General features: G+C 36.5%; 1 protein-coding gene across 1 annotated transcript in view; it reads left to right on the top strand.

The window, feature by feature from the left end:
- Positions 1 to 11,732, top strand: part of RYR2 (ryanodine receptor 2 (cardiac)) — a 342,788-nt gene that overhangs the window by 181,264 nt on the left and 149,792 nt on the right. Inside the window, exons 32-39 of the mRNA XM_010562945.1 lie at positions 994 to 1,108; positions 1,951 to 2,111; positions 2,772 to 2,931; positions 3,202 to 3,288; positions 4,041 to 4,267; positions 5,209 to 6,010; positions 7,061 to 7,261; positions 7,384 to 7,489. Coding sequence (XP_010561247.1) covers positions 994 to 1,108; positions 1,951 to 2,111; positions 2,772 to 2,931; positions 3,202 to 3,288; positions 4,041 to 4,267; positions 5,209 to 6,010; positions 7,061 to 7,261; positions 7,384 to 7,489 — 1,859 coding nt within the window. The remainder of the gene's footprint in view (positions 1 to 993; positions 1,109 to 1,950; positions 2,112 to 2,771; positions 2,932 to 3,201; positions 3,289 to 4,040; positions 4,268 to 5,208; positions 6,011 to 7,060; positions 7,262 to 7,383; positions 7,490 to 11,732) is intronic.

Here is an 11,732-nt window from a genome sequence, read left to right as displayed (position 1 = left end):
TTTTGCCCCCCCCCCCCCCCGCCCTGTTTCTTGAATAGTAGAGGAAAATTCTAGTCAGGTCTGCAGAGACTTTTCCCTAATTCTGCCCTAGATTTGGATATAACACAGTAGGCGGGACAGTTAGCCTTCGTGTGGTTAAATTACATCATATGCAATATATACATTAAAATTAAGCAGAAAAATGAAAACATTTTTCAAGCTATTGGAAACCTATCACTTGGTTAATTTTGAAGGCTTTTGTGATCATCATGTGACGTGCATTTTAAAACCATGGAGATCCATACTGACAGAACTAGGAGGTCTTCAAAGTGACACGGAATGTTTTTTCACATGGCTTCCGAAAAGCTGAAGATAATCTTTATCTAGAAATGTATATTCGCTTCTTATCTCACTCAGTGAACCAAATAATCACAAGAATATTCTCTAGCTGACATGTTCATTCTCCCTAATTTTTCTTATGGAATCAGGAGCAGAACACCTAACTTGATGATGCTGTGGAGATGCAAACACTAGGCCATTACTCAGACAATATTACTGCAGCTTTCCATTCCTTTTCTGCTCTTCTTTTCCAAAATTGGTTTGTTAAATATTTCAATTGCAGAATAAATCAGGGCATATGGATGGTATTTTTAAATGCATGAAGGTCATTTAAAGTTCCGCATTCTTCCAAAGTGACATAGGTGTTTAACAGTCTGATAATTTATTGTTACATGAGTTTAGTTTGCAAATAACTTTCAAGCTCAGAATTCATTTAAGTGCTTTTAAAAATGAGCTTGTCTCTTTTCTGAATAATTTATTTTGTGTTAATCTACATGTAAGTAATAAACTAACAAGTGTTATGTATTAATAATGTAATAAATACTGTGTATTTAGAGCTATCATAATAAATATAATGCATTTAGGGATAATGTATCAATGTAAAATTCCTTTGTGTATATATATTGATGTATCAAGCTTTTCATATAGATTTTGATTTTACTTATTTTATTACAGATTTATGCTCAGGAGGACAAAGCCAGATTATAGCACTAGTCACTCTGCACGGCTTACTGAGGATGTGCTAGCAGATGATAGGGATGACTATGATTATTTGATGCAAACTTCCACGGTACTGTAACATAGGATTGGTATTTTAGCTGTTTGCTTTTTCTTTTTTTTTTAATAACTACATGTTTTTGCTTGTAAGAGTTTCAGAAACAGTGTAACTTTCGGGCAAAATTTTTAATTTAAATGTCTGTGGTGGTCCTGTACTACTGAAGTTGACTGCTATGTTCCTTTTGTTTTGACTTGATTGTCAGTCTAAAACAATTTCCACATGGAAAGCCATAAATTAATTGAATCCGTTTTTGAAACTACTATTGATAAGAGGAAGAATAAATAGTTCTAGAATAATGGAATAAATAGGAAAAAAATGCATTAAACTAATAGGTCAGTGTTCAGGAGCATTTGAAAACATCCATACTAATTTTATTCAGCATGTATTTCATGGAATTCCCAGTGAAAGTTTTGTGCAGGTTTTGTGCATCTTTGACAAGATCAGCTTCATAAGCACTGAGTCTTCAATGTTGAAAGGCAAAAATACTTTCTCCTCCTGGATGTATTCTCCTCTTTCTGAAAGATATTAGATACTAGAAACTGAATCACCTACGGTATAAAAATTGTAGCTGCAGTACAAAAATAGCCTACAATGCTATGATGTAGAAGCCTACAACACAAGTGTATAAACCACATCTTTAATCTTTTCCATTTTTTGTTTTAACATACATATTTTGTTGGCTGTATTTTGATTTGTGTCGTTGCTTTGCTTATGAGTTGCACTTGAACAAGCCTGTGCTACTTTTGAAGAGATGACATGTTTTCAGATTTTAGAGCAACAAATTAATTTTGAATCAAACTGATACACTAGAAACCAAATACTAACATTTACTGACATTATTTTTTTATTGACAGTACTATTATTCAGTGAGAATATTTCCTGGTCAAGAACCTGCCAATGTCTGGGTGGGCTGGATTACATCTGACTTTCACCAGTATGACACAAGCTTTGATTTGGACAGAGTGCGTACTGTCACAGTTACACTGGGAGATGAAAAAGGGAAGGTTCATGAGAGGTTGGTTACAATTTTCTTAAAAAGATACATATTTTATATCCATAAAATCAACTAACAATTTATAAACTGTAAATGCAGCCCATTTAATATAATTAGGTTGACGTAAAAAAAAAAAAAAAGTAATAGGAAAAAGTGTAATTTTGCTTGTTCTCTTGCTTGTGAAGAAATTGTAGAGTAATGATCTAATCAAATCAGTGGGCATTGAAAAGTAAAATAGCACAGCTTTTCTATGTAGTTTCGGATCATGATCCTGCAGATACTGACTTCTGAACTGGTACAAAGTAGAGCAAAATACTTTGTAGTATTTTTGAGCAGGCCAAATTAGTACAACAGCACCTCCTCTTAGCACTTCAGCTTGTAATCCATGCCAGAAACTTTGTGTTATGCTTAACATCAAACAGTTTAAAACATTAACTTGCAAAGTCAGTTTTGTCTCTTGGAATTTTACAGAAGATTTGAGCTCGTTCATATTTTGTCATCTTCAGTTTTTATTTTTTCAATTATGAAGTCTAGGTTTCATTGAATTTTGGCATTGGTTATGGTGGGATCTGCTGTTTTCAGCCACAAGGCCCTGTTGGTTGCAGCCATGCAAAGTTGTTCTTAGTCCACTACATAAAGTTTACACGCCATCCATGAATAAATTTGTCTTTTGACATTCAGTATAAAACGCAGCAACTGCTATATGGTGTGCGCAGGAGAGAGCATGAGCCCTGGACAAGGACGTAATAATAATGGTCTGGAGATTGGTTGCTTGGTTGATGCTGCCAGTGGCTTGCTGACTTTCACAGCTAATGGCAAGGAACTAGGCACGTACTATCAGGTGAGTATTTTTTGATGATGTTGTCCAGTGGGAAGGGGGAAAACTTAATCCTCAGACTGCATCTTATTAGAAATGTTTGTACAAGACTGGAAGAAAAAAGTAATTGTCGCTGTTATGACAGTGATTTTTTCCATCCTGTTTGGATTTGCTGGGGTTTTATTCAAAAGCTTGCACTTACTGACTGTCAATACAGATATTAGGGTCTTTTTTTTATAAGTAATAGTGTTTTGCTGTCTTCCGTGGTTATATATTTGTACATCTTTGATTTAGGTTGAACCGAGTACAAAATTATTTCCTGCTGTATTTGCTCAAGCTACAAGCCCCAATGTTTTCCAGTTTGAATTGGGAAGAATAAAGGTAAATAATGCTTGGTTTTGTGCAGGTTTAGGACTAGTATATCATATCAAATAATGTTTTTTTTCCTGGCCATTTGTTGCCTGCAATGTGTTCTTGGGTTTGGGCACATTTTTATGATTCCAAGTGTTTGCACTATTGCCATTTTTATTCTTAACTCAGTTTTAAATACCTCATGTATTTAAAATACAGTACATTGGATGAGAAGGGTTGTAACTGATTAGAATTGGCAGATGATATTGCAAAGTCCCATTGAATTTTCTGAATTTCATCCTTCATGATGAAATGAAATCACTGGGGCTGGTAAGGCAAATCTCTTTTTCTACAAACAGACCATGGATGACTGGTGTATCTGCAGATTAGGTTAAGGTTTTAAAATAGTTTTAAAGTACATTCAAACAGTACACTTAAGAAAACTGAGCTGAAATTTACTTCCTTGCTTTGGATAAATGGATGTCTAAGAAATCAGAGGAGGTAAAAGAGCAGAGTTCAGATCTCTGGTCCAAGGAAGTGACCACACATTCCATTCAAGTTTCTATTTCAAATTTAGCTATTTTAAAAAAATTGTTATGGACAATGCTCTCTTGCTGCTGATCTGCCAACAGTTCCCAGCTGGTTTTACAAACTACTGAAAAAGTTAATTTCCTGTTGCACTGTACTTCACTGTACTATATGTTGAATATATTTATTGAAAAATAGAATATATTAATTGTTTGGTAAAGAAACCGATTGTCTCTTCTGTTGGAATTTTCCAGAATGTAATGCCATTATCTGCTGGCTTATTCAAAAGCGAACACAAAAACCCAGTCTCTCAGTGTCCTCCACGACTCCATGTCCAATTTCTGACTCATGTGCTTTGGAGCAGAGTGCCAAACCACTTCTTGAAGGTTGATGTGTCTCGGATCAGTGAACGTCAAGGGTGGATGATACAGTGCCTGAATCCTTTGCAGTTCATGGCCCTTCATATTCCTGAAGAAAACAGGTTGATTTTGTGTTTTGAAGTATATCAGAGTTAGGTTGGGATTATGAAGCTAGACGTAATAAAATTTCTATAAGAAAAGCCCAAGGTCTTCTCTGTATTTATAACACATGTAAATAAAGGCAGTGTGTATTGATTTAGCTAATATTAAACATTAATCTTATTTTTCAGTTTTAAAATCTGCCTTCTTTTGTTGTGTTTCCAACCTCTCCTAGTTTCTCTCCAAACTCTTTAATAGTATATATAGGTTTTGAATGAAAATGAAAGGAACTCTGTTTATAAATTATTAAAGATAACCTGTAAGATAGGCAAAGATCTGTTTTTGTAAAGATTTTTTAAGATTTGTGACCAATTTAATTATTCCATTACTTTAATTTTCTGAAATTTAGTTTTAACAGTTGAAGAAATTTAATTTTGTGATTTCTTTGTTACCCAAATGTCTCAGCATTTTGCCAGTGCCAAAACTGAAAATAAAATCACTAAAAAATTAGGTAAGAATTCTAAACAAACAACCCTGCCCTGAACTCCCTGCAAATGAACTGGTTAGTCTGTTGCCATTTTGCAGCCCCAGATCTAAAAACAATAAATGATACAAATATCTCAATCTATACTCGTCGTAAAACCTTCATTTTCAGTTACCCAAATTCTTGTTTGTAGTGTGAGGAAGTACTCTGTGTTAAGTAAATAATTTTGATCTTTTGCCACTGAAGGTAATTGAAGTTGTGCTTTAGGAGTGACTTGAATAAATTCCTGATTGAACTTTGTTGTTAATCCTTGATTCTTAGGTTGACAGTGTTTCTCACATGAAAGCTGAAACATGGAAAAAGTCCATCCCTAGAACTGATATTGTGCCAATGTTACCCTTAGGGAGAATTTTAAATTCTTTTGCTTAAGTAAGTTTTTGCGCTGATACTGAATTTACTGTATTATTTTTTTCTCTGCAGAACAATTGATATCTTAGAGCTGACAGAACAAGAAGAATTGCTGAAATTTCACTACCATACCCTCCGATTATATTCAGCGGTTTGTGCTTTAGGCAACAACCGAGTGGCCCATGCTATGTGTAGCCATGTGGATGAATCTCAGCTCCTGTATGCTATTGAGAATAAATATATGCCAGGATTATTACGTGCAGGATATTATGACTTACTCATTGACATCCATCTCAATACCTATGCAACTGCCAGGTTAATGATGAATAATGAATTTATAGTTCCAATGACAGATGAGACCAAGAGTATTACTTTGTTTCCTGATGAAAACAAAAAACATGGCCTCCCTGGTATTGGACTTAGCACTTCATTAAGGCCAAGAATGCAGTTCTCCTCTCCGAGTTTTGTAAGCATTAGCAGTGAATGCTTTCAGTTCAGTCCTGAATTCCCTCTGGAAACCTTAAAGGCCAAAACCATAGAGATGCTGACTGAAGCTGTTCAGGAGGGCAGCCTCCATGTCAGAGATCCAGTTGGAGGTTCTACAGAATTTCTGTTTGTCCCTCTCATCAAGCTCTTTTATACCCTCCTAATTATGGGAATCTTCCACAACGGGGATCTGAAACACATCTTGCAGTTGATTGAGCCCAGGGTTTTCAAAGAAGCAATGAGCCAGGAGGATGAAGTTGATTTCTCAGAGAAGGAACTGAGTTCAGATGAGCTCAAGTCAGAAGAAGGAGAGGAAGAAAACAGAGGGGAGCAAGTGCCAAAGGAAGGACTCCTTCAGATGAAACTTCCAGAACCTGTTAAATTACAGGTAACAGTACTGCCGTGATAGTGGTTGTTCCCATTTCTTCACAGATCCTTTTTTCTTCACTTGGTAATTTCGCTTTCAAGGAATGCAGCATTTTTATGTTAGTTAAATAGATAAATAACTTCCTTACAGGAAACAACAAGATTTAGTATCTTTCTGATGATATAAACTTGTTCATCATAGATCAAACAACTGTTGTTTCATTGAAGAGAATTACTTTCTCAATGACGTTAACAGAGAATTCTTCCTTTTTATGGATCCAAACAGAAAAAATATTCCCTAGAATCGTAGAATCATTTAGGTTGGAAGAGACCTTTGAGATCATCGCGTCCAACCATCAACCATGCCCTCTAAACCATGTCCTGAAGTACCTTGTCTACGTGCTTTTTATATACCCCCAGGGTTGGTGACTTAACCACTTCCCTGGGAAGCCTGTTCCAATATCTGACAACCCTTTCAGTAAAGAAATTTTTCCTAATATCCAATTTAAACCTCCCCTGTCACAATTTGAGACCATTTCCTCTCGTCCTATCTCCAGCCACCTGAAGAAGAGACCAGCACCCACCTCGCTACAAGCTCCTTTCAGGTATTTGTAGAGAGCGGTAAGGTCTCCCCTCAGCCTCCTTTTCTCCAGACTAAACAACCCCAGTTCCCTCAGCTGCTCCTCATAAGACTTGTGCTCCAGGCCCCTCACCAGCTTGGTTGCCCTTCTCTGGACACGCTCCAGCACCTCAATGTCTTTCCTGTAGTGAGGGGCCCAAAACTAAAGACAGTACTCAAGGTGCGGCCTAGAAGCGAGGAGTAAATCTGTTCTCTAGTAACTTCAATAAAAGTCTTATATTTTATTTGTCTGAGGCACATCAATCTCCTGCAGATGCCAGATATTCCTGGTGTAGGATTACTTCACATGTAGTAAATGACAGCGTTAAAGATTTCAGTCACTTTATTTGATAGTAACTGCTGCTCTAAGGCATCCATCCTTATTTGCGTAATATACGGAAGATATTTCTTAGCTTGCCAACTCTTCCTTCTCTTATGATACTGTTTTCTCAGATGTGCCATCTACTCCAGTACCTGTGTGATTGCCAAGTACGACACCGAATAGAAGCCATTGTAGCATTTTCAGATGATTTTGTGGCCAAGCTTCAAGAGAATCAACGCTTCCGTTACAATGAAGTGATGCAGGCCTTGAACATGTCTGCTGCCCTGACTGCTAGAAAAACAAAAGAATTTCGATCCCCACCTCAGGAGCAGGTACAGCTTACAATGGACAATTTATTTTTTGTTGTGCTCTATGTGTGGCAGACTTCTGTTTGTTTTCAAAGGTTTTCCTTTTGGAGATCAGTGTCATTTGCCTTTCCTTTGTATCCTTTAAGATTAACATGCTGCTGAACTTTAAAGATGATAAAAATGATTGTCCTTGCCCTGAAGAAATTCGGGATCAACTCTTGGATTTCCATGAAGACCTAATGACACACTGTGGTAAGTCTTGTTACTGAATATTTTTACTTTTAAAATTATATTAGCTTTAGAAGCAATTTTTTCTAAATAATTTTACATAACACCAACTAAGTAGTCTATAGATTGCACTATATCAATTATAAATACTATCAAAACCAAGGAAATGTTCTTATCCTCTATCTGGTCAAACTATAAGGGAATGCAGTATGTTTTTCTTCATGAGGGAAAAGGGTTTTTTTCACCCATACAACTCTGTGGGAATTTCTTTGGGCTTAATGTATTGGATAACGCTGTAGCTCACTTGTTATTCAAGTGGTTCCTCTGCCCTCCGTTGCATAGGTTGGTATAGGTCATCTTTGCTGTATCAAGTTGACTATGGCCATGTTAACCGCAATATAACATTGTATTAGTGGCTGATTCTTCTCAGACATGAGTGAGGATATAGAAGTTTATTATCTATTGAAAGAGACTAATAATCAAAAGGAACAGTTAAAATTCTGTGGTTTTGCTTTCTTCACTTCAGTTAATAAAAAATGGTTAAATTATATGTCATATTAAAATGTGAAATATTAACGATTTATATACAAAAATACCAATATAAAAATGAAGCTCCAAAATGTGTATCTTAAGTGTCAAGCTCATATCCATGAATACTGCAAATTCAGTTATAGAGTAGTTTTGTTTGGAATGCATGCTTACTTACACTTTACATTGAGGACTTTGTTGTTTTCCTGTTTGGAGGATACTCATCCTTTCATTTTACTTCAGCATACTATATTAAAATAATAAGTAAAAGACACACTTAGCAGACAGCATGAGCAGAGAAGCAGCTGAAGTTTGATGTCATGTCCCATTAGCTAGAAGAAGTTAATGCAGGGATGCGTGATCGTATTTTTTAAACTAAAACTCTGGCGAAGGAATGAGCTTTGGACAGGAGGATCTCTGAACTTTTCTTCCTGAATTGCATTCCTTATTGATCCCAGTTTAACAGGAAATAACACGTTTAATTATTTAATTCACTACCTTAAAAATATTCAAATAAATAAAAACATGACATCAATATCTGACTTTCTAATACATGAATTTTCTCTTTTGGTAGAGCAAGCACAGTTGATATTCTTGTGTATCACAAGACAATTTGTTTAGATTGGTCCATCTCAAAGATATTTGCGTGACTAAAATAATCACATTTATTAAGGTATCAGATATCACAGAAGGTCTTTAATGCAGCCTCCTACTCAAAGCAGAGTCAGGGCTGAACTCAGACGTGCTCAGTGATTTTTGCACTTCGTCTTGAAAGCCTCTAAGCATAGAGATTCCACAATGTCTTTGGGCAACGTGTTGCAGGGCTTGAGTGTCCTAAAGGTGATTTTTCTTCTTTTTTTCCTTATGTCAGTTTGGAACCCTGCCTGTTTTAGTAATTGTGTCTTGTTCACCTCAGAAAAGAGCATGGCTGCATTTTCTTGCTAACTTCCTTGTAAGTTTTGATGGACTGCTATTAGGTCCACCATAAAGCTTCTGTTGTGCAGGTTGGCAAACCCAGTTCCTTCGTACTCTATAGGACAAGCAGTCTAGCCACCAATCATCTTTATGGGCCATTGTTGGATGCTCTCCAGCTTTTCAATGTTTTTCTTGTATTGGGTAACCCAAAACTGGATGTAGTATTCCAGATGTCACCTCATGAGTGCCAAGTACTGGGGAATAATCACTTGCCTTGAGCTAGTGATTATGTTTCTGATAATACAGGATATTTTTAGCTCTCCTTGCTGTTAGAGTGCACTGCTAACTAGTCTCTAGCTTGCTGTCCAACAGGACCCCCAAAGTTCTTTTTGCAAAGATGGGGTTTTTTTACCAGTTCATGCCCAGCCTGTGTTGTCACTTGGGGTTGGTCTGTCCAAGTTGCAAAACTTTGCATTGTCCTTGCTGAACTTCGAGTATCCTGTCAGCCCATTCCTCTTCTACCCTGTTGAGCTTCCTGCACTTGAGTGTGTTTTCTGCGTCCCCCAATTTGTATAATCCACAAACTCGATGAAGGTGCATTATGACACTTCAGATGAAATATTTTTATTTTAAATGAAAAATGAAAAAGGAAAAAAAAAAGGAAAATTCAAAGTAAACTAATTGACAGAAAATGAACATGTAATAAAGAATTTAGAAATAACATTTGAAAGGAGAAGAGGCCTTATCTTTCTCTTTGATTTTTCCATTTTTCTTTAGTCTTTTACCATCATTCTCCTCTGTTCAAATTACTTGGTCTAGTTTTGTAATTTTTGTTGTTTTTTCTTATGGGGAAATAGTAATTTGCATAATCTACAAGTAGAAGATTAATTTTGTGGGTCAGAGGATGCATTACAGTAAAGCAGAGTTAATTATGCTGTGTATTTAAAATATGGCTATTGCAAAATCGGTAAAACAATTACACATCCCGAGTCCTATGTTTGGTTGATTAGCCAGCCACCATGTGGGGATTCAGACCTTGTGAAATGGTTGAGAGACAATTATACTGACAGTTTGCAAATCAGAAAAGTACAACTAGAGCTCGGGGAACAGCATAACTGTGGGAAAACAGACATTTCATTTGAGTAATTTCAGTAATTTCTAATTGATAAGATATTTCAGTGTCTTTACTGTTAATTAGTTTGGTTGAAGAGACTGCTATCCAAAGCATTTTGTAATATGATTTAGTGTAAAATATGAAGTTACTGATGATCCCTTTTTAGTGTCCGTTACTCTAATAGGACAAACTATAGCAAAATAACTTTTAGTGGAAATGGAACTCTATTTAATACAAAAAATCAGACAGTTAAAAACAGATGCAATAAATTGAGAAGAATGATGTAATGTTGTGAACAAACATCCTATAAAATTCACGTCTGCTAAAGAACTCCCCACAAAACCCTTAACTTCAGAACTTATTTTGGAAACTAAAAAACCCAGAAAAAATAGTTGAATGACCTTTTTAGTTTAAGCTAATTTTACTCTAATAGGTATAGGTCAAGATTTTTAATTCCTTGACAATGTATGCATGAATGAATAAAGTTAAAAACATGAGAGAAATGAGCTGACGGGAATCCCATGAAGTTCAGCAAGGGGAAATGCAAAGTCCTACACCTGGGGAGGAATAACCCCATGCAGCAAGGACAGGCTAGGGACCAAACTGGAAAGTAGCTTTGCAGAAAAGGACCTGGGGATCCTGGTGGACAACAAGGTGAATGTGAGCAGCAATGGGCCCTTGTGGCAAAGAAAGCCAACAGCTGGGCTCCCTGGTACAAGAGAGACAGGAACACACTGGAGTGAGTCCAGGGAGGGGCCATCAAAGATGATTAAATTCTTGGAGCATCTTTTGTACAAGGAGAGACTGAAAGGGCTGGGGTTGTTTAACTTGAAGAGAAAATTCATGGTGGGGATTGTATCAATGTGTATAAATGCTTGTTGGGCAGGGGGAGTAAAGAAGGCTGAGCCAGACTTTCCTCAGTGGTAGGCACTGGTGACAGCACAGGAGACAATGGGCACAAATTGAAATACAGGAAATTCTTCTTTTATATATATGTATTTTTTTTTTTAATGTAGGGGTGATGGAACTCAGGAACAGGTTGCTCATAGAGGTTGTGGAGTCTTCACCTTAGGAGATACTCAAAACCTGACTGCATGTGGTCCTGAGCAACCTGCTCTAGATGAACCTACTTTGAACAGGGAGGCAGGACTAGATGATCTCTAAAGGCTTATTCCAACCTCAGCTGTTCTGTGATTCTATAAAGCCTCACATGCATTTTTTTTTTTACATTTTTATAGCTTGTTAGGGAATCTCATGAAAGAGCTACTCTATTATGAAGGTGGCTGCTTTCTTCTGACTGGTCACGAGAAAGTATACTTATTGTAACTTTAGTTCTTTCACTTCCGTGATATGTTTTGCCAAAAATCTCCTAGTCTTTACTAGTATCAGTTGAATCATACTGTGTCAGTAGGGACTATATCTACACTTCTGAGCTACATATGTCCAAACCACAGGCATCAGTGTTAGCATGGAAACGTGTATACTGGGGGAGTTGACCACAGAAATATATTTACTATATACTTTATGTATAATAACACACAATTTATACAATAAATTAATAAGATTACATGATTCTTATGTGCAGTTTCCTGCCTTGCACATATACCTGATCTGTACTTGTTCCAAACTGCTGGTTAAGCATATCCCATATCAAACTCTTTTGTAGTTCTAACAAAGCACAACAACATAGTTCACTTCTGTTATGTTTGT

Source organism: Haliaeetus leucocephalus, unplaced genomic scaffold (assembly GCF_000737465.1).
Source record: "Haliaeetus leucocephalus isolate CR32 unplaced genomic scaffold, Haliaeetus_leucocephalus-4.0 Scaffold162, whole genome shotgun sequence".
Taxonomy (NCBI): Eukaryota; Metazoa; Chordata; class Aves; order Accipitriformes; family Accipitridae; genus Haliaeetus; species Haliaeetus leucocephalus.
Note: the sequence above shows the minus strand (reverse complement) of the source record. Positions and strands in the feature narration are given on the sequence as shown.